The sequence below is a fragment of the Heptranchias perlo genome, chromosome 1, assembly GCF_035084215.1.
Source record: "Heptranchias perlo isolate sHepPer1 chromosome 1, sHepPer1.hap1, whole genome shotgun sequence".
Lineage (NCBI taxonomy): Eukaryota > Metazoa > Chordata > Chondrichthyes > Hexanchiformes > Hexanchidae > Heptranchias > Heptranchias perlo.
The window spans coordinates 2,063,194-2,087,158 of NC_090325.1; the positions used below are offsets into that span (position 1 = coordinate 2,063,194).

General features: G+C 48.8%; 1 protein-coding gene across 1 annotated transcript in view; it reads right to left on the reverse strand.

Annotated features, from left to right (window-relative positions):
* The window catches only part of LOC137308417 (disintegrin and metalloproteinase domain-containing protein 12-like), a 166,776-nt gene that overhangs the window by 85,424 nt on the left and 57,387 nt on the right, over nt 1–23,965 (reverse strand). The window contains exon 6 of the mRNA XM_067977158.1: nt 9,761–9,826. Coding sequence (XP_067833259.1) covers nt 9,761–9,826 — 66 coding nt within the window. The remainder of the gene's footprint in view (nt 1–9,760; nt 9,827–23,965) is intronic.

The following is a 23,965-nucleotide window of genomic DNA, read 5'->3' on the forward strand; positions in this document are numbered from 1 at the left end:
TCCGTCTGCCTCACTGTCTATCAGTCTACCCCACTGTCTATCGGTCTACCCCACTGTCTATCGGTCTACCCCAGTGTCTATCAGTCTACCCCAGTGTCTATCGGTCTACCCCACTGCCTATCGGTCTACCCTACCCCAGTGTCAATCAGTCTACCCCAGTGTCAATCAGTCTACCCCAGTGTCAATCAGTCTACCCCAGTGTCTATCGGTCTACCCCAGTGTCTATCGGTCTACCCCAGTGTCTATCAGTCTACCCCACTGTCTATCAGTCTACCTCACTGCCCATCAGTCTACCTCACTGCCCATCAGTCTACCTCACTGCCCATCAGTCTAGCCCTCTATCTATCGGTCTAGCCCTCCCTCAATCAGTCTACCCGAATCACTATAAGTCTACCCCACTGTTTACCAGTCTACCCCACAGTCTATCAATCTACCCTACTTTCTATTATCTACCCAACTGTTTATGAGTCTATCAAACTGTCTATCAGCCTTCCCCACTGTCTATTAGACTATCACACCCTCTATCAGTCCACCTTACTGTCGATCAGTCGACCCCACTGTCCATCATTCTACCAACTCTCTATCAGTCTAACCCAGTATCTATGAGTTCACCCCTCTGTCTTTGAGTCTATCGGACTGTCTATCAGTCTACCCCAGTATCTATCAGTCTATCCCACTTTCATTCAGGCTACCCCACTGTCCATCAGTCTACCCCACTGTTTATGAGTCTATCGCTCTGTCTATCAGTTCACCCCACTCTCTATCAGTCTACCTCACCGTCTATGAGTCTATCGCACTGCCTATCAGTCTACCTCACCGTCTATGAGTCTATCGCACTGCCTATCAGTCTACCTCACCGTCTATGAGTCTATCGCTCTGCCTATCAGTCTACCTCACCGTCTATGAGTCTATCGCTCTGCCTATCAGTCTACCTCACCGTCTATGAGTCTATCGCTCTGCCTATCAGTCTACCTCACCGTCTATGAGTCTATCGCTCTGCCTATCAGTCTACCTCACCGCCTATCGGTCGACCCCACTCTCTATCGGTCGACCCCACTCTCTAACGGTCGACCCCAGTGTCTATCGGTCGACCCCACTCTCTAACGGTCGACCCCACTCTCTAACGGTCGACCCCACTGTCTATCGGTCTACCCCACTGTCTATCGGTCTACCCCAGTGTCTATCGGTCTACCCCAGTGTCTATCGGTCTACCCCAGTGTCTATCGGTCTACCCCAGTGTCTATCGGACTACCCCACTGTCTATCGGTCTACCCCAGTGTCTATCGGTCTACCCCACTGTCTATCGGTCTACCCCAGTGTCTATCGGTCTACCCCAGTGTCTATCGGTCTACCCCACTGTCTATCGGACTACCCCACTGTCTATCGGTCTACCCCAGTGTCTATCGGTCTACCCCAGTGTCTATCGGTCTACCCCAGTGTCTATCGGACTACCTCACTGTCTATCGGTCTACCCCAGTGTCTATCGGTCTACCCCACTGTCTATCGGTCTACCCCAGTGTCTATCGGTCGACCCCACTGTCTATCGGTCGACCCCACTGTCTATCGGTCTACCCCAGTGTCTATCGGTCTACCCCAGTGTCTATCGGTCTACCCCAGTGTCTATCGGACTACCCCACTGTCTATCGGTCTACCCCAGTGTCTATCGGTCTACCCCAGTGTCTATCGGTCTACCCCAGTGTCTATCGGTCTACCCCACTGTCTATCGGACTACCCCACTGTCTATCGGACTACCCCAGTGTCTATCGGTCTACCCCACTGTCTATCGGACTACCCCAGTGTCTATCGGACTACCCCAGTGTCTATCGGTCTACCCCACTGTCTATGGTCTACCCCACTGTCTATCGGACTACCCCAGTGTCTATCGGTCTACCCCACTGTCTATCGGACTACCCCAGTGTCTATCGGTCTACCCCAGTGTCTATCGGTCTACCCCAGTGTCTATCGGTCTACCCCACTGTCTATCGGTCTACCCCAGTGTCTATCGGTCTACCCCAGTGTCTATCGGTCTACCCCAGTGTCCATCGGCCTACTCTACTGTCTATCGGTCTACCCCACTGTCTATCGGTCTACCCCAGTGTCTATCGGTCTACCCCAGTGTCTATCGGTCTACCCCACTGTCTATCGGTCTACCCGAGTGTCTATCGGTCTACCCCACTGTCTATTGGACTAGCCCAGTGTCTATCGGTCTACCTCACTGTCTATCGGACTACCCCACTGTCTATCGGTCTACCCCAGTGTCTATCGGTCTACCCCAGTGTCTATCGGTCTACCCCAGTGTCTATCGGTCGACCCCAGTGTCTATCGGACTACCCCAGTGTCCATCGGCCTACTCTACTGTCTATCGGTCTACCCCAGTGTCCATCGGTCTACCCCACTGTCCATCGGTCTACCCCAGTGTCTATCGGTCTACCCCACTGTCTATCGGTCTACCCCAGTGTCTATCGGTCTACCCCAGTGTCTATCGGTCTACCCCACTGTCTATCGGTCTACCCCACTGTCTATCGGTCTACCCCACTGTCTATCGGTCTACCCCACTGTCTATCGGTCTACCCCATTCTCTATCAATCTATCCCATTCTCTCTCAGTCTACCCAACTCTCTCTCAGTCTACCCCACTGTCTATGAGTCTATTGCACTGTCTATCAGGCTACCCCACTCTCAATCAGGCTACCCCATTGTCATTCAGGCTACCCCAATGTCTATCAGGCAACCCCACAGTCTATCAATCTACCCCATGATCTATCAGTCTACCACACTGTCTATCAGTCTACCCCACTGTCTATGAGACTACCCAACCGACCATCATTCGACCTCATTCTCTATCAGTCTACCCCACTCTCTATGAATCTACCCCACTGTCTATTAGTCTATCTCACTGTCTTCAGTCCACCCCACTGTCTATCGGTCTACCCCAGTGTCTATCGGTCCACCCCACAGTCTATCGGTCCACCCCACAGTCTATCGGTCCACCCCACTGTCTATCGGTCCACCCCACTGTCTATCGGTCCACCCCACAGTCTATCGGTCCACCCCACAGTCTATCGGTCCACCCCACAGTCTATCGGTCCACCCCACTGTCTATCGGTCCACCCCACAGTCTATCGGTCTACCCCACTGTCTATCGGTCCACCCCACAGTCTATCGGTCCACCCCACTGTCTATCGGTCCACCCCACTGTCTATCGGTCTACCCCACAGTCTATCGGTCTACCCCACTGTCTATCGGTCCACCCCACTGTCTATCGGTCCACCCCACTGTCTATCGGTCCACCCCACTGTCTATCGGTCCACCCCACAGTCTATCGGTCCACCCCACAGTCTATCGGTCCACCCCACTGTCTATCAGTCTACCACACTGTCTATCAGTCTACCACACTGTCTATCAGTCTACCACACTGTCTATCAGTCTACCACACTGTCAATCAATCAGTCTACCACACTGTCTATCAGTCTACCACACTGTCTATCAGTCTACCACACTGTCAATCAATCAGTCTACCACACTGTCTATCAGTCTACCACACTGTCTATCAGTCTACCACACTGTCTATCAGTCTACCACACTGTCTATCAGTCTACCACACTGTCTATCAGTCTACCACACTGTCTATCAGTCTACCACACTGTCTATCAGTCTACCACACTGTCTATCAGTCTACCACACTGTCCATCAGTCTATCCCACTCTCTATTAGTCCACCTCACTCTCTATCAGTCTACCCCACAGTCTATCAGGCGACTCCACTGTCTATCAGTCTATCCCACTGTCTATCAATCTCCCCCACTGTTTATGAGTCTATTGCACTGACACGGACTACCCCACTGTCTATCAGGCTACCCCACAGTCTATCAGTCGACCCCAATGTTTATGAGTCTATCGCATTGTCTGTCGGTCTACCCCACTGTCTATCGGTCCACATAACTGCCCATCAGTCTACCCCATGTCCATAAGTCTAATTTTTTTTTAATGCGTTCATGGGATGTGGGCATCGCTGGCGAGGCCGGCATTTATTGCCCATCCCTAATTGCCTTGAGAAGGTGGTGGTGAGCCGCCTTCTTGAACCACTGCAGTCCGTGTGGTGAAGGTTCTCCCACAGTGCTGTTAGGAAGGGAGTTCCAGGATTTTGACCCAGCGACGATGAAGGAACGGCGATATATTTCCAAGTCGGGATGGTGTGTGACTTGGAGGGAAACCGTGCAGGTGGTGTTGTTCCCATGTGCCTGCTGCTCTTGTCCTTCTAGGTGGTAGAGGTCGCGGGTTTGGGAGGTGCTGTCGAAGAAGCCTTGGCGAGTTACTGCAGTGCATCCTGTGGATGGTACACACTGCAGCCACGGTGCGCCGGTGGTGAAGGGAGTGAATGTTTAGGGTGGTGGATGAGGTGTCAATCAAGCAGGCAGCTTTGTCCTGGATGGTGTCGAGCTTCTTGAGTGTTGTTGGAGCTGCACTCATCCAGGCAAGTGGAGAGAATTCCATCACACTCCTGAAAGGCTTTGGGGAGTCAGGAGGTGAGTCACTCGTTGCAGAATACCCAGCCTCTGACCTGCTCTTGTAGCCACAGTATTTATATGGCTGGTCCAGTTATGTTTCTGGTCAATGGTGACCCCCGGGATGTTGATGGAGGGGGATTCGGCGATGGTAATGCCATTGAATGTCAAGGGGAGGTGGTGGTTAGACTCTCTCTTGTTGGAGATGGTCATTGTGTGGCACTTGTCTGGAGCGAATGTTACTTGCCACTTATAAGCCCAAGCCTGGATGTTGTCCAGGTCTTGCTGCATGCGGGCACAGACTGCTTCATTATTTGAGGGGTTGTAGACAGTGGGGTAGACTTGCTTGGATGAGTGCAGCTCCCACAACACTCAAGAAGCTCGACACCATCTAAGATAAAGCAGCCCGCTTGATTATCACCCCATCCACCACCCTAAACATTCACTCCCTTCACCACCGGTGCACAGTTGCTGCAGTGTGTACCATCCACAGGATGCACTGCAGCAACTCGCCAAGGTTTCTTCGACAGCACATCCCACACCCGCGACCTCTACCACCTAGAAGGACAAGAGCAGCAGGAACATGGGAACAACACCACCTGCATGTTCCCCTCCAAGTCACACACCATCCCGATTTGGAAATATATCTCCGTTCCTTCATCGTCGTTGGGTCAAAATCCTGGAACTCCCTTCCGAACAGCACTGTGGGAGAACCTTTACCACACGGACTGCAGCGGTTCAAGAAGGCGGCTCACCACCACCTTCTCAAGGGCAATTAGGGATGGGCAATAAATGCCGGCCTCGCCAGCAACGCCCACATCCCATGAACGAATAAAGAAAAAAAATGTCTACCCCACTGCCTCTCGGTCTACCTCACTTGTCCATCGATCTATCCCACTGTCTATCATACGCACATACGAATTAAGAGCAGGAGTAGGCCATTCGGCCCCTCAAGCCTGCTCTGCCATTTGATAAGATCATGGCTGATCTGATTGTGACCTCAACCCTACTTTCCTGTCTACCTACTATAACCTTTGACTCCCTTGTTAATCAGGAATCTATCTTACTCAGCCTTAAAAATATTCAGTGACCCTGCCTCCACCGCTCTCTGGGGAAGGGAGTTCCACAGACTCATGACCCTCAGAGAAAAAATTTCTCCTCATCTCTGTCTTAAATGGGAGACCTCTTATTTTTAAACTGTGGCCCCTAGTTCTAGTTTCTCCCACAAGGGGAAACATCCCCTCAGCATCTACCCTTCTAGTTCTCTCAGGATCTTATATGTTTCAATAAGATCACCTCTCATTCATCTAAACTCCAGTGTATACAGGCCCAACTTGTCCAACCTTTCCTCATAAGAAAACCCCCTCATCCCAGGAATCAGTCGAGTGAACCTTCTCTGAAACGCCTCCAAAGCAATTATGTCCTTTCTTAAATAAGGAGACCAAAACTGCACATAGTATTCTAGATGTGGTCTCACCAACGCCCTGTACAACTGTAGCAAAACATCTCTACTTTTATATTCCATTCCCCTTGCAATAAATGACAACATTCCATTTGCCTTCCTAATCACTTGCTGTACCTGGATACTAACTTTTTGTGATTCATGTACCAGGACACCCAGATCCCTCTGTACCTCAGAGTTCTGCAATCTCTCTCTACTTAAATAATATATTGCTTTTCTATTCCTCCTGCCAAAATGGACAAGTTCACATTTTCCCACATTATACTCCATCTGCCAAATTTTTGCCCACTCACTTAACCTATCTCTAGCCCTTTGCAGACTCCTTATTGTCCTCTACTCCACTGTCCATCGGCCTACTCCACTGTCCATCGGCCTACTCCACTGTCTATCGGCCTACTCCACTGTCTATCGGTCGACCCCACTGTCCATCGGCCTACTCCACTGTCTATCGGTCGACCCCACTGTCCATCGGCCTACTCCACTGTCTATCGGCCTACTCCACTGTCTATCGGCCTACTCCACTGTCTATCGGTCGACCCCACTGTCTATCGGCCTACTCCACTGTCTATCGGTCGACCCGACTGTCTATGGGCCTACCCCACTGTCCATCGGCCTACCCCACTGTCTATCGGCCTACCCCACTGTCTATCGGCCTACCCCACTGTCTATCGGCCTACCCCACTGTCTATCGGTCGACCCCACTGTCTATCGGCCTACCCCACTGTCTATCGGTCGACTCCACTGTCTATCGGCCTACTCCACTGTCTATCGGCCTACCCCACTGTCTATCGGTCGACCCCACTGTCTATCGGCCTACCCCACTGTCTATCGGTCGACTCCACTGTCTATCGGCCTACCCCACTGTCTATCGGCCTACCCCACTGTCTATCGGTCGACTCCACTGTCTATCAGCCTACTCCACTGTCTATCGGCCTACTCCACTGTCTATCGGCCTACTCCACTGTCTATCGGCCTACTCCACTGTCTATCGGCCTACTCCACTGTCTATCGGCCTACTCCACTGTCTATCGGCCTACTCCACTGTCTATCGGCCTACTCCACTGTCTATCGGCCTACTCCACTGTCTATCGGTCGACCCCACTGTCTATCAGCCTACTCCACTGTCTATCGGTCGACCCCACTGTCTATCGGCCTACTCCACTGTCTATCGGCCTACTCCACTGTCTATCGGCCTACTCCACTGTCTATCGGTCGACCCCACTGTCTATCAGCCTACTCCACTGTCTATCGGCCTACTCCACTGTCTATCGGTCGACCCCACTGTCTATCGGCCTACTCCACTGTCTATCGGCCTACTCCACTGTCTATCGGCCTACTCCACTGTCTATCGGTCGACCCCACTGTCTATCAGCCTACTCCACTGTCTATCGGCCTACTCCACTGTCTATCGGCCTACTCCACTGTCTATCGGCCTACTCCACTGTCTATCGGTCGACCCCACTGTCTATCGGTCTACCTATAGAGAGTCTCACAAGAAGAATGGTGGGGAGGGGAGGTTAGAACAAATGTTTAACACAGACGATCAGTAGAACATTGATTTTTATAATTTATTCTTGGAATGTATTTCTTGCCCACTCCTCTGTGCCCTGAACCACACAGTGTGGGACTGGAGTCATGTGTCGGCCAGACTGGTAGGAGTGGCAGTTCTCTTCCTTGAAGGACATTAGTGAACCAGTTAGATTTTTACATTTTTAAAAATATTTATTTATTGAATTCAATTTTACAACTTGCCATGGTGGGATTTGAACTCCCAACATGTGAGTTGTTAGTCCAGTAGCAGAAGCACTAGGTCACTGTACCTTGCACCACAAGGGGCTATTGATACAGAGACTAAAGCATCATTTAACAGGGAAATGGATAAAAATCTGAAAAGAAAGAAAGAGGATGGGAAAAGGGCATTGGGGTAAAAAGCTCCAGTAGGAATGTTGGCAATCGGACAGATACAGAGGGTGGAATGGCCTCCTTCTGTGCTCTAATTTCTATGATGTTATAGAATACCTGTTACCAATCTTTCCTTCCTTTCTATGTGTTAAATTTCCTCTACCGCTGTTCTGTCCACTTACATATTTCATTTTAGTCATTATGTAAGTTCCTGGCTGCCTCTTCAGATTTTACTCCCTTCTCCAGGGTTTGCATCATCTTCAAACTTAAATGATTGAACTTTTGAAACAAAAGGGGATAAATTGGATCGGGCCTATTATTGGGCGGGGGTACCTCGATCGGCTATTACCCTGCGCCCAATGGCCCCTGCGCAGGCAGGATGAGACCTTTGTGAGGCCTGAGGACTTATCTGAAAACTGCCCAGTTGGAAATCAGTGTTGACACGAGGATTCAATGCAATTCGCACTTCCCACCAGCAGGGGAGCCCAATCTCTTTAACGGAGGATGTCTCTCAAAATCTCTTAAAGGTAGCCTGAGTTTATACCAGGCCTGCGAGAGTGCATGCACCAAGGTTCTCTGATAATGCACTAGAGACCTTGGTGCAAGAGGTGGACAGAAGGAAGGACATCCTATATCTGTCGGGGGGGGGGGGCGTCCAAGAGGCCCTCCAGACATAAACCCAAAGGCAGTGGGAGGCAGTGGGGGACAAAGTCAATGCCAGGCTCACAGCATCATGAACATTGATGCAGTGCAGGAAGAAGTTCAATGCTTTGACATGAGTGGTCAAGGTGAGTGAGATCAAGTGACATCTCCTACCAACGACACCACACACTACACCCCCATCCCCCACATACCAATAAACTCTTTCCATCAGTACTCAACTCTTCCAATCAGATGCTTCCTCTCACCCTTACACATTACCACTGTTGCAAGCCGTCCACCCACAACTCACAGGCCACACACACTGGCAGCTATTCAACCATGACAGGCACATCACCCAGACACACGTCCCACTTTCTGCAAGTGGCAGTGGCATTTAGCCCCTCGAGCCTGTTCCACCATTCAGTGAGATCAGGGTGGACCTGTGACCTAACTCCATATACCTGTCTTCCATGTAGCCCCATATCCCTTAATAGCCTTGGTTCACAGAAATCTATCAATCTCAGATTTAACATTCACAAGTGAGCTCACATCAACTGACATTTGCAGAAGAGCGTTCCAAACGTCTCCCACCCTTTGTGTGTAGAGTCATTTCCTAACTTCACTCCTGCATGTCCTGGCTCTAAATGTTAGGCAATGTCCCCACGTCCTAGTATTCAAGTCTAGGAGACCTCCAAAAACAGTTACAAATGCATCAGCAGCCAGAAGCAATAATCCAGCCATGAACCTGTAAATCCTGCACGGTCCCTTCAAATAGCGCTGGTGGGGGGTCCTCCAGGCACTCTACGACACGTTCAGATGGCCGGGGTTAAGACTGTGCGTTGAGTTGAGCGTTAAGTCCCAAAATGGTGTCTATCACTTTAAATCAGCGTTGCACACAGATTGAAGCCATTTTCTCCTGACTTTACATGTCGCCGGGGTTCGGTATTTGTGCCTGCGCTAACCCCTATACCAAGATGGTGTCTGGCGCATGTCACGCTGGAAACGTGTGTGCGCAACCAAGACGCCATCTTGGATGTTCGAGAGGCCATGTAGCACCAAAACAACGGGCGCTACATGGCCCAATTTATCGCCCCAAGTCACTTAATAGAAACAATGGCGTTCCTCAAACCCAAACCTAACATCACCTAACTCCTAGCTCCTGATTCACCTCCTCCCTTTCTGCTTGTTCTGTACCGTGGGCCCTGGTTCTAGACCTTAGTCACTCTGGACATATTCAGAGAAGCCACCCACCATTGCATTGTCTGCCACAAGCACCAGCTCGAGGTGCTTCATCTCTTGTAGCACATCCCTTTTCATCTGGAAAAAGAGAAATCCTCAGTCAGTTTGAGGTGAAATTGTACAGCGAGCCCTGGCTGGGAGCGAGCCAATTACAAGCAAAATCACATGGGCCCTACCTACTTTTTATTTTATACCGTTGTTTTATCCTGTCCCGATGTCACTCTTTTTCTGTTGCTCCTGTTCGATGATGTGAGACCCCTCTCCCAACCTCTGATGTTGAATTGAATGTCAAAAGAGCCTCATTCCACAAATAACAAAGGTCTTTTCATCTATCAGTTATTTCCTCACACTCTCCTTTCCCCGCCCTCCCTCCCTTCCCCTGCCCTCCATCCCTTCCCCTGCCCTCCATCCCTTCCCCTGCCCTCCATCCCTTCCCCTGCCCTCCATCCCTTCCCCTGCCCTCCCTCCCTTCCCCTGCCCTCTCCATCCCTTCCCCTGCCCTCTCCATCCCTTCCCCTGCCCTCTCCATCCCTTCCCCTGCCCTCTCCATCCCTTCCCCTGCCCTCTCCATCCCTTCCCCTGCCCTCTCCATCCCTTCCCCTGCCCTCTCCATCCCTTCCCCTGCCCTCTCCATCCCTTCCCCTGCCCTCTCCATCCCTTCCCCTGCCCTCTCCATCCCTTCCCCTGCCCTCTCCATCCCTTCCCCTGCCCTCTCCATCCCTTCCCCTGCCCTCTCCATCCCTTCCCCTGCCCTCTCCATCCCTTCCCCTGCCCTCTCCATCCCTTCCCCTGCCCTCTCCATCCCTTCCCCTGCCCTCTCCATCCCTTCCCCTGCCCTCTCCATCCCTTCCCCTGCCCTCTCCATCCCTTCCCCTGCCCTCTCCATCCCTTCCCCTGCCCTCTCCATCCCTTCCCCTGCCCTCTCCATCCCTTCCCCTGCCCTCTCCATCCCTTCCCCTGCCCTCTCCATCCCTTCCCCTGCCCTCTCCATCCCTTCCCCTGCCCTCTCCATCCCTTCCCCTGCCCTCTCCATCCCTTCCCCTGCCCTCTCCATCCCTTCCCCTGCCCTCTCCATCCCTTCCCCTGCCCTCTCCATCCCTTCCCCTGCCCTCTCCATCCCTTCCCCTGCCCTCTCCATCCCTTCCCCTGCCCTCTCCATCCCTTCCCCTGCCCTCTCCATCCCTTCCCCTGCCCTCTCCATCCCTTCCCCTGCCCTCTCCATCCCTTCCCCTGCCCTCTCCATCCCTTCCCCTGCTCTCCATCCCTTCCCCTGCCCTCTCTCCCTTCCCCTGCCCTCTCCATCCCTTCCCCTGCCCTCTCTCCCTTCCCCTGCTCTCCATCCCTTCCCCTGCCCTCCCTCCCTTCCCTCATTCCATTCCCTCCACTTGCTTCCCTCACTCCCCTTCCTTTTCCCTCCCTTGGTCCCTGCCCCTATTCTCCCCTCCCATCACCGGCCTCCCTTCCCTCCTCTGCCTCCTTTCTCCTGCCCTGCTCCGTTCGCTCCACCATGCCCCCCTCCCCTCCCCAGATGTCGGAAGGTTGTTCAATCACAGGGCATCACAGTTGCACCCAGACCTGTTCTTACCCAACAACCATACTGATGAACATTCAGCAATAAGGAGCAGGAATCCCTGATAACTTTTTTCCCTCTCCAGCCCACGAAAGATCAGTTAACTCAGCACAGACTGGGGATCAAACCCAGCACCTTCCTGACTTGTATGGCTCAGATACACAGTGAATAAAGTCACTGGGGTAGATTTACTGTGCGCAAATTGGCTGCCATATTTCCTACATCACAACGGTGACGACACTGATTAGAAGAAGTGCAGAGAGGAAGTGAAAAAGGAAATATGAGGGGCAAAGGGAGAGTATTAGAACAGACTGGCGGCCAACATAAAAGGGAATCCAAAGTCTTCTTAAATAGTAAACGGGTAGTAAGAGGAGGGATGGGCCCGATCAGTGACCAAAAAGGAGATCTGCTCATGGAGGCAGAGGGCAAGGCCAAGGTACGATTTGCATCTGTCTTCACCAAGGAAGAAGATGCTGCCAGAGTCTCAGTAAAGGAAGATATAGTTGAGATACTGGATGGGCTAAAAATTGATAAAGAGGAGGTACTAGAAAGGCTGGCTGTACTTAAAGTAGGTAAGTCACCCGATACGGATGGGATGCATCCTAGGTTGCTGAGGGGAGTAAGGGTGGAAATTATGGAGGTACTGGCCAACTACAGGATGCATTGCAGCAACTCGCCAAGGCTTCTTGGACCGCACCTCCCAAACTTGCAACCTCTACCACATAGAGGCCAACCATCTCAGCACCAGGACATTGCTGCAGGTGTTCATAAGAACATAAGAACAGAAGAACATAAGAAATTGGAGCAGGAGTAGGCCAATCGGCCCCTCGAGCCTGCTCCGCCATTCAATAAGATCATGGCTGATCTGATCCCAACCACAAATCTAAAGAACACAAGAAGTAGGAGCAGGACCCGGCCACTCAGCCCCTGGGCCCTCTGCGCCACCCACAGGGCATTGACCGATCCGAACTCAGCTTCATGTCCAATTTCCTGCCCGCTCCCCATAACCCCTAATTCCCTTTACTTCTAGAAAACTGTCTATTTCTGTTTTAAATTTATCTAATGATGTAGCTTCCACAGCTTCCTGGGGCAGCAAATTCCACAGACCTACCACCCTCTGAGTGAAGAAGTTTCTCCTCATCTCAGTTTTGAAAGAGCAGCCCCTTATTCTAAGATTATGCCCCCTAGTTCTAGTTTCACCCATCTTTGGGAACATCCTTACTGCATCCACCCGATCAAGCCCCTTCACAATCTTATATGTTTCAATAAGATCGCCTCTCATTCTTCTGAACTCCAATGAGTAGAGTCCCAATCTACTCAACCTCTCCTCATATGTCCGCCCCCTCATCCCCGGGATTAACCGAGTGAACCTTCTTTGTACTGCCTCGAGAGCAAGTATGTCTTTTCTTAAGTATGGAGACCAAAACTGTATGCAGTATTCCAGGTGCGGTCTCACCAATACCCGATATAACTGCAGCAATACCTCCCTGTTTTTGTATTCTATCCCCCTAGCAATAAAAGCCAACATTCCGTTGGCTTTCTTGATCACCTGCTGCACCTGCATACCAACTTTTTGATTTTCTTGCACTAGGACCCCCAGATCCCTTTGTACTGCAGTACTTTCCAGTCTCTCGCCATTAAGAAAATAACTTGCTCTCTGATTTTTCCTGCCAAAGTGCATAACCTCACATTTTCCAATATTATATTGCATCTGCCAAATCTCCGCCCACTCACCCAGCCTGTCTATATCCCCTTGCAGGTTTTTTATGTCCTCCTCACTCTCTACTTTCCCTCCCATCTTTGTATCATCTGCAAATTTTGATATGTTGCACTCGGTCCCCTCCTCCAAATCGTTAATATAGATTGTAAAGAGTTGGGGACCCAGCACCGACCCCTGTGGAACACCACTGGTTACTGGTTGCCAGTCCGAAAATGAACCATTTATCCCAACTCTCTGCTTCCTGTTCGATAACCAATCCTCCACCCATGCCAGAATATTACCACCAATCCCGTGATTTTTTATCTGAAGTAATAATCTTTTATGTGGCACCTTGTCGAATGCCTTCTGGAAGTCTAAATACACTATGTCCACTGGTTCCCCTTTATCCACCCTGTACGTTATATCCTCAAAGAACTCAAGCAAATTTGTCAGACATGACTTCCCCTTCAAAAAGCCATGCTGACTTTCCTCAGGGCAGTGTCCTTGGCCCAACCATCTTCAACTGCTTCATCAATGACCTTCCCTCCATCATAAGGTCAGAAATGGGGATGTTCGCTGATGATTGCACAGTGTTCAGTTCCATTCGCAACCCCTCAGACAATGAAGCAGTCTGTGCTCGCATGCAGCAAGACCTGGGCATAGGAACATAGGAACAGGAGGAGGCCATTCAGCCCCTCGTGCCTGCTTCATCATTTGATAAGATCATGGCTGATCTGTGATCTAACTCCATATACCAGCCTTTGGCCCATATCCCTTAATACCTTTGGTTGCCATCTCACATTTAAATTTAGCAATTGAGCTAGTATCAATTGCCGTTTGCGGAAGAGAGTTCCAAACTTCCACAACACTTTGTGTGTAGAAATGTTTTCTAATCTCTAAGGTCTGGTTCTAATTTTTAGACTGTGCCCCCTACTCCAAGAATCCCCAACCAGCGGAAGTAGTTTCTCTCTATCCACCCGATCTATTCCCCTTAATATCTTATAAACTTCGATCAGATCACCCCTTAACCTTCGAAACTCCAGAGAATACAACCCCAATTTGTATAATCTCTCCTCGTAACTTAACCCTTGAAGTCCGGGTATCATTCTAGTAAACCTGCGCTGCACTCCCTCCAAGGCCAATATGTCCTTCCGAAGGTGCGGTGCCCAGAACTGCTCACGGTACTCCAGGTGCGGTCTAACCAGGGTTTTGTATGGCTGCAGCATAACTTCTGCCCCCTTGTACTCCAGTCCTCCAGATATAAAGGCCAGCATTCCATTTGCCTTCTTGATTATTTTCTGCATCTGTTCAAGAAACTTAAACGATCTATGTACCCCTAAGTCCCTTTGGACATCCACTGTTTTTAACTTTTTACCATTTAGAAAGTACCCTGTTCTATCCTTTTTTGATCCAAAGTGGATGACCTCACATTTGCCGACACAGAATTCCATTTGCCACAGTTTTGCCCATTCACCTAATCTATCAATATCGCTTTGTAATTTTATGTTTTCATCGATACTGCTTACATTGCCACCAATCTTTGTGTCATCGGCAAACTTAGATATGAGACTTTCTATGCCTTCATCTAAGTCGTTAATAAATATTGTGAATAATTGAGGCCCCAAGACAGATCCCTGCGGGACTCCACGAGTCACATCCTGCCAATGTGAGTACCGACCCATTATCCCGACTCTCTGTCGCCTTTCGCTCAGCCAACTTCCTAACCAAGACCGTACTTTTCCCTCGATTCCATGGGCTTCTATCTTAGCTAACAGTCTCTTATGTGGGACCTTATCAAATGCCTTCTGGAAGTCCATATATATAACATCCATTGACATTCCCCTGTCCACTACTTTAGTCACCTCTTCAAAAAATTCAATCAGGTTTGTCAGGCACGGCCTACCTTTCACAAATCCACGCTGGCTCTCTCTGATTAACTGAAAATTCTCGAGGTGTTCAGTCACCCTATCCTTAATTATAGACTCCAGCATTTTCCCCACAACAGATGTTAGGCTAACTGGTCTACAATTCCCCAGTTTCCCTCTCTCTCCTTTCTTAAAAAGCAGAGTGACATGTGCAATTTTCCAATCGAGAGGGACAGTTCCTGAATCTAGAGAACTTTGTTAGGGCATCTGCAATGTGCTCACCGACTTCCTTTAAAACCCTGGGATGGAAACCACCTGGTCCTGGGGATTTGTCACTCTTTAGTGCTATTATTTTCTTCAATACTGTTGCTTCACTGATGTAAATTTTATCGAGTCCCTGTCCCCAATTCAATATTAGTTTTCTTGGGATTTCCGGCATGCTATCCTCTTTTTCGACGGTAAATACTGACGCAAAGTAATTGTTCAACATGTCCGCCATTTCCCCATTGTCAGTTTTTAAGGGGCCAACATTGCTCCTGACCACCCTCTTTTGCCAAATATAACTATAAAAGTTCTTCGTACTGGTTTTGATATCCCTTGCAAGTTTCTTTTCATACTCTCTTTTTGTAGCTCTTACTATCTGTTTTGTGACCCTTTGTTGATCTTTGTATCTTTCCCATTCACCAGGATCTGAGCCATTTTTTGCCTTTTTGTATGCCCTTTCCTTATGTCTTATACTGTCCCATACCTCTTCAGTTGTCCATGGCTGTTTTTTTTGGCAAGTAGAGTTCTTGCCCCTCAGGGGTATAAACCGATTCTGTATCTCGTTCAATGTTTCTAAACATTTCCCACTGATCATCAGTTGTTTTACCCATTAACAGATTTGCCAAGTTTACTGTGGACAGTCTCTGTCTCATCCCATTGAAGTCGGCCTTACCCAAGTCTAGAATCTTAGCAGCTGATTCACTTTTTTCCCTTTCAAACATTACACTGAACTCGATCATGTTATGATTGCTATTGGATAGATGTTCACGCACAGTTAAGCCATTAACTAAATCTGGTTCATTACTCATTACTAAATCTAGTATGGCTTGCCCCCTTGTTGCCTCGAGGACATACTGCTGTAGAAAACTATCCCGGACACACTCAAGAAATTCGCTACCTTTCTGACAGTTGCTGGTCTGCTTTTCCCAATCTATGTGAAGGTTAAAGTTCCCCATTAAGACCACTATGCCTTTCTTACACGCTTGTCTAATCTCTGCATTTATACAATCTCGCACTTCAGAGCTGCCGCCAGGGCTCCTAGATACAACTCCCACTATAGTCTAAGATCCTTTCCTATTTCTCAATTCAACTCATAAGGTCTCTGTTGGCTGCTTACCTCTCGTTATATCCCCCTTTATCATTGAAGTGATTTCATCTCTAATCATTAAGGCTACTCCTCCCCCTCTTCCATTTTCCCTATCTCTCCTGTAGACCTTATAACCCGGTATATTTAGTTCCCAATCCTGACCATTCTGCAGCCATGTCTCAGTAATAGCTATCATGTCATACCCTCCAATTTGAATTTGAACCTGTCGTTCATTTAATTTATTCCTTATACTCCGTGCATTTGAATATAGAACTCTTAGTTGGGCCACACACCCTAGCCTGACCTTCAGCTTTGATGCTGGGTTGATCGCCTTACGGCTTCTAGTTGTTACTTTATCTGTAGTGCCTAAAGTACACTTTCTTTCTGCTGCTCTATGCTTTTCCCTTTCACTTGTTCTTGAACAACTGTTTGTACTATTTTTATTGTAAATTTCCCCTGGGTCTTCCCCTCTCTTCCTGCTCTCAACTTTACTCCCTTCTGACTCCCCGCTCAGGTTCCCATCCCCCTGCCACTCTAGTTTAAACCTTCCCCAACAGCACAAGCAAACATCCCCGCGAGGACATTGGTCCCGGTCCTGCTCGGGTGTAACCCGTCCCGCTTGTACAGGTCCCACCTTCCCCAGAACCGGTTCCAATGTCCCAGGAATCGAAATCCCTCCCTCCTACACCATCCCTGCAGCCACGCATTCATCCAGTCTATTCTCCTGTTCCTATACTCACTAGCACATCCAGGCTTGGGCTCATAAGTGGCAAGTTAAATTCACGGCAGACAAGTGCCAGGCAATGACCATCTCCAACAAGAGAGAGTCTAACCACGTCCCCTTGACATTCAACGGCATTACCATCACCGAATCCCCCACCATCAACATCTTGAGGCGTCACCATTGACCAGAAACTTAACTGGACCAGCCATATAAATACTGTGGCTCCAAGAGCAGGTCAGAGGCTGGGTATTCTGTGGCGAGTAACTCACCTCCTGATTCCCCAAAACCTTTCCACCATCTACAAGGCACAAGTCAGGAGTGTGATGGAATACTCTCCACTTGCCTGGACGAGGGCAGCTCTAACAACACTCAAGAAGCTCGACACCATCCAGGACAAAGCAGCCCGCTTGATTGGCACCCCATCCACCACCCTAAACATTCACTCCCTTCACCAACGGTGCACTGTGGCTGCAGTGTGTACCATCCACAGGATGCACTGCAGCAACTCGCCAAGGCTTCTTCGACAGCACATCCCAAACCCATGACCTCTACCGCCTAGAAGGACAAGAGCAGCAGGCACATGGGAACAACACCACCTGCACGTTCCCCTCCAAGTCACACACCATCCCGACTTGGAAATATATCGCCGTTCCTTCACCGTCGCTGGGTCAAAATCCTGGAACTCCCTTCCTAACAGCACTGTGGGAGAACCTTTACCACACGGACTGCAGCGGTTCAAGAAGGCAGCTCACCACCACCTTCTCAAGGGGCAATTAGGGATGGGCAATAAATGCCGGGCTCGCCAGCGACGCCCACATCCCATGAACGAATAAAAAAAAACACTTGTCGAAACGTTAATCCGGGTCAAAATTAGCATCACTTGGATGAGTGTGGATTAATTAGGGAAAGCCAGCACGGATTTGTTAAAGGCAAATCGTGTTTAACTAACATGATAGAGTTTTTTGATGAGGTAACAGAGAGGGTCAATGAGGGCAATGCGGTTGGTTTGGTGCTTATGGACTTTCAAAAGGCGTTTGATAAAGTGCTGCATATAGGCTTGTCATCAAGATTGAAGCCCATGGAATAAAGGGGGCAGTAGCAGCATGGATACAAAATTGGCTAAGTAACAGGAAACAGAGAGTAGTGGTGAATGGTTATTTTTTGGACTGGAGGGAGGTGTACAGTGGTGTTCCCCAGGGGTCGGTACTAGTACCACTGCTTTTCTTGATATATATTAAAGACTTGGACTTGGGTGCTCAGGGCACAATTTCAAAATTTGCAGGTGACACCAAACTTGGAAGTGTAGTGAACAAAGAGGAGGATAGTGATAGACTTCAAGAGGATATAGACAGGCTGGTGGAATGGGCGGGCACGTGGTAGATGAAATTTAACGCAGAAAAATGTGAAGTGATACATTTCGGGAGGAAGAACGAGGAGAGGCAATATAAACTAGAGGGCACAATTCTAAAAGGGGCACAGAAACAGAGAGATCTGGGGCTATATGTGCACAAATCGTTGAAGGTGGCAGGGCAGGTTGAGAAAGTTGTTTACAAAAGCACACGGGATCCTGGGCTTTTTTAATAGTGGCATAGAGTACAAAAGCAAGGAAGTCACGATGAACCTTTATCAAACACTGGTTCAGCCACAACTGGAGTATTGTGTCCAGTTCTGGGCACCGCACTTTAGGAAAGATGTGAAGACATAGGAACAGGAGTAGGCCATTCAGCCCCTCGTGCCTGCTCCGCCATTTGATAAGATCATGGCTGATCTGTGATCTCACTCCATATACCTGCCTTTGGCCCATATCCCTTAATACCTTTGGTTGCCAAAAAGCTATCGATCTCAGATTTAAATTTAGCAATTGAGCGAAAAAGATTTACTGGAATGATTCCAGGGGCGAGGGACTTTAGTTACATGCATTGAACCTGGGCTTGTTCTCCTTGGAACAGAGGCAGTTGCGAGGAGATTTGATAGAGATATTAAAATCATGGAAGGGCCTAGACAGAGTAGATGGAGAGAAACTGTTCCCATTGGCGGAAGGGTCAAGGACCAGAGGGCATAGATTTAAGGTGACTGGCAAAAGAACCAAAGGTGACCTGAGGAAAAACTTTTTTACGCAGTGAGTGATTCGGATCTGGAATGCACTGCCTGAGGGGGTGGTGGAGGCAGATTCAATCATGGCCTTCAAAAGGGAACTGGATAAGTACTTGAAAGGAAAAAAATTGCAGGGCTACGGATATTGGGCAGGGGAGCGGGACTAACTGGATTGCTCCTGCATAGAGCCAGCGCGGACTCGATGGGCCGAATAGTCACCTTCCATGCTGTTACATTTCTATGATTTTATGACTTCAAAAAGTACTTAATTGGCTGTAAAGCACTTCGGGATTTTGAAAGGCTCTGTCGAAATGCAGGTTTCTCTTTTCTCACTGAGTCTTTCGGAACCCCCTGGGAGTTAATCTGTTTATTACACATCCCACTACCAGGTGGTGATGCACAGGCACCACACACATTACTGTGATCACCACAGAACCCTGTCTGCCTTATAGGAAGGCACCCAGCCTCAGATAGACAATCAATGTGACAAAACCAGAAATAGACACACTGAAAAAATATATCTTTAAACCCTCTAGCTCTTGACAGGTTATCTATTGATTTTATGTGGTTGCCATGTCAACCTTGGTTAATCAGTGCAGAAAGTAAGACTACTGCTCAGTTAGCCCAGAATAGTGACTTGGGCTGAGCTGTGTTCACATCCTATGTCAATAAATCGAGGGTCGAGGGCCTTCTGAATAAAAGGACTAACACAGGGCTCCCCATCGCAAATAGTGAATAACTAAAGATGATTATAAAACCCAGCCCCAAATCCAACATCGGTATGGCCCCCACAGAATGAGCCCCGGGAGAAATCTTCATAGTATCATAGTAGGTACAGTGCAGGAGGAGGCCATTTAGCCTATTCTGCCTGTGCCAGCTCTTTGAAAGAGCTAGCCAATTAGTCCCACTCCCCTGCTCTTTCCCCATATCCCTGTAAGTTTTTTCCCTTCAAGTATTTATCCAATTCCCTTTTGAAAGTTATCACTGAATCTGCTTCCACCACCCTTTCAGGCAGAGCATTCCAGATCATTACAATTTGCTGCATAATGAAATGTTTCCTCATGTCGCCTCTGGCTCTTTTGCCGATCACCTTAAATCTGTGCCCTCTGGTTACTAACCCTTCTGCCAGTAGAAACAGTTTCTCCTTATTTACTCTCTCAAAACCGTTCATGATTTTGAACACCTCTATCAAATCTCCCCTTAACCTTTTCTGCTCGAAGGAGAACAATCTCAACTAATCCAGTCTCTCCAAGTAACTGAAGTTTCTCATCCCTGGCACCATTCTTGTAAATCTCTTCTGCACCCTCTCTAAGCCCTTGACATCCTTCCTAAAGTGTGGTGCTCAGAATTGAACACAATACTCCAGCTGAGGCCGAACCAGTGTTTTATAAAGGTTTACCATAACTTCCTTGCTTTTGTACTCTATGCCTCTACTAATAAAGCCCAGGATTCCATATGCTTTTTTAACAGCCTTCTCAACTTGTCCTACCATCTTCAAAGATTTGTGAACATACACCCCAAGGTCTCTCTGTTCCTGCATCCCTTTTAAAATTGTACCACATCGGTTATATTCTCATTCTTCCTTCCAAAATGTATCACTTCACACTTCTTGGCGTTAAATTTAAACTGCCATGTTTCTTCCCATTTCACCAGTCTTGTCTGTGTCCTCCTGAAGTCTGTTACTATTCTCCACATTGTTGACTATATTTCCGAGTTTTGTGTCATCTGCAAACTTCAAAATTATACCCAAGTCCAGGTCATTAATATATATCAAAAAGAGCAGTGCTCCTAATAGGGACCCCTGGGGAACACACAGTATAGACTGGGACAGTAACAGTGTAAAGGGAAATAAGGGGGAGGAATTCCTGAAATGTGTTCAAGAGAACCTTTTGGTACAGTGTGTTTCCAGCCCAACAAGGAAGGAAACATTGCTGGATCTAGTTCTGGGGAATGAAGTGGGGCAGATGGAGCATGTTTCAGTGGGGGAGCATTTGGGGAACAGTGATCATAATATCATTAGGTTTAGAATAGTTATGGAAAAGGACAATCAAATGTGAAAATGCTTAATTGGATGGAGGCTAATTTCAGTGAGTTAAAAAGGGATCTAACCCAGGTGGATTCAAATCAAAAATTGGTAGGCAAAATAGTAGAGGAGCCGAGCCGAGCGGAGGGAGCGTCCGATAAAAGGCGGGATTTCAGAGCGCTGAGAACAGCTGAGAGGAGCCGAGCCGAGCGGAGGGAGCGTCCGATAAAAGGCGGGATTTCAGAGCGCTGAGAACAGCTGAGAGGAGCCGAGGGAGCGTCCGATAAAAGGCGGGATTTCAGAGCGCTGAGAACAGCTGAGAGGAGCCGAGCCGAGCGGAGGGAGCGTCCGATAAAAGGCGGGATTTCAGAGCGCTGAGAACAGCTGAGAGGAGCCGAGCCGAGCGGAGGGAGCGTCCGATAAAAGGCGGGATTTCAGAGCGCTGAGAGGAGCCGAGCCGAGCGGAGGGAGCGTCCGATAAAAGGCGGGATTTCAGAGCGCTGAGAACAGCTGAGAGGAGCCGAGCCGAGCGGAGCTGCGACCGAGTTCGAAGTGACGTCAGGAATCAGATCGGGACGCGACACAGGGGAGGCACCTGATTGGTGAGTAGGTTCAGGTGAGTATTTCTCCTTATCTACAGTAACTGAAGTAAAAGGAAAGGGAAGGTCTGCAGGTCTTATAGGATTGTAAACAATTTTACAACACCAAGTTATAGTCCAGCAATTTTATTTTAAATTCTTATAGGAAGTAGCGTTTATTTTTTAGTGAATCAATTTAAAGGAGTAAACTCCTTAAAGGGAGTGGTAAGTAGTTTTTCTTTCCTTTTTTTTTCTCTTGACATTGTAGTTGTTCTTCAGCTAATTTAAGGGTTAAGTCATGGCAGGAGATCCCAGCGCCGTGTCATGTTCCTCTTGTGGGATGTGGGAATTCAGGGCTCCTTCCTGTATCCCTGATTCCTTCACCTGCGGGAAGTGTGTCCAGCTGCAGCTATTGTTTGACCGCTTGACGGCTCTGGAGCTGCGGATGGACTCACTTTGGAGCATCCGCGATGCTGAGAAAGTCGTGGATAGCACGTTCAGTGAGTTGGTCACACCGCAGATAAAAATTACTGAGGGAGATAGTGAATGGGTGACCAACAGACAGAGGAAGAGTAGGAAGACAGTGCAGGGGTCCCCTGCGGTCATCTCCCTCCAAAACAGGTATACCGTTTTGGATACTGTTGGCGGAGATGGCTCACCAGGGGAAGGTGGCAGTGGCCAGGTTCATGGCACCGTGGCTGGCTCTGCTGCACAGGAGGGCAGGAAAAAGAGTGGCAGAGCTATAGTGATAGGGGACTCGATTGTAAGGGGAATAGACAGGCGTTTCTGCGGACGCAACCGAGACTCCAGGATGGTATGTTGCCTCCCTGGTGCAAGGGTCAAGGATGTCTCGGAGCGGCTGCAGGACATTCTGGAGGGGGAGGGTGAACAGCCAGTTGTCGTGGTGCATATAGGCACCAACGATATAGGTAAAAAACAGGATGAGGTCCTACAAGCTGAATTTAGGGAGTTAGGAGTTAAACTAAAGAGTAGGACCTCAAAGGTAGTAATCTCAGGATTGCTACCAGTGCCACGGGTTAGTCAGAGTAGGAATGACAGGATAGCTAAGATGAATACGTGGCTTGAGAGATGGTGCAAGCTGGAGGGATTCAAATTCCTGGGCCATTGGAACCGGTTCTGGGGGAGGTGGGACCAGTACAAATTGGACGGTCTGCATCTGGGCAGGACTGGAACCAATGTCCTAGGGGGAGTGTTTGCCAGTGCTGTTGGGGAGGGTTTAAACTAATGTGGCAGGGGGATGGGAACCGATGCAGGAAGTCAGTGGGAAATAAAGTGGTGACAGAAACAAAAGGCAGTAAGGGAGAGTGTACAGAACATGACCGGACAGATGGTCTGAGAAAGCAGGGCAAAGACCAAGGGAAGTCTAGATTAAACTGCATTTATTTCAATGCAAGAAGTCTGATGGGCAAGGCAGATGAACTCAGGGCATGGATGGGTACATGGGACTGGGATGTTATAGCTATTACTGAAACATGGCTAAGGGAGGGGCAGGACTGGCAGCTCAATGTTCCAGGGTACAGATGCTATAGGAAAGATAGAGCAGGAGGTAAGAGAGGAGGGGGAGTTGCGTTCTTGATTAGGGAGAACATCACGGCAGTAGTGAGAGGGGATATATCCGAGGGTTCGCCCACTGAGTCCATATGGGTAGAACTGAAAAATAAGAAGGGAGAGATCACTTTGATAGGATTGTACTACAGACCCCCAAATAGTCAACGGGAAATTGAGGAGCAAATATGTAAGGAGATTACAGACAGCTGCAAGAAAAATAGGGTGGTAATAGTAGGGGACTTTAACTTTCCCAACATTGACTGGGACAGCCATAGCATTAGGGGCTTGGATGGAGAGAAATTTGTTGAGTGTATTCAGGAGGAATTTCTCATTCAGTATGTGGATGGCCCGACTAGAGAGGGGGCAAAACTTGACCTCCTCTTGGGAAATAAGGAAGGGCAGGTGACAGAAGTGTTAGTGAGGGATCACTTTGGGACCAGTGATCATAATTCCATTAGTTTTAAGATAGCTATGGAGAAGGATAGGTCTGGCCCAAAAGTTAAAATTCTAAATTGGGGAAAGGCCAATTTTGATGGTATTAGACAGGAACTTTCAGAAGTTGATTGGGAGAGTCTGTTGGCAGGCAAAGGGACGTCTGGTAAGTGGGAGGCTTTCAAAAGTGTGTTAACCAGGGTTCAGGGTAAGCACATTCCTTATAAAGTGAAGGGCAAGGCTGGTAGAAGTAGGGAACCTTGGATGACTCAGGAGATTGAGGCACTAGTCAAAAAGAAGAAGGAGGCATAT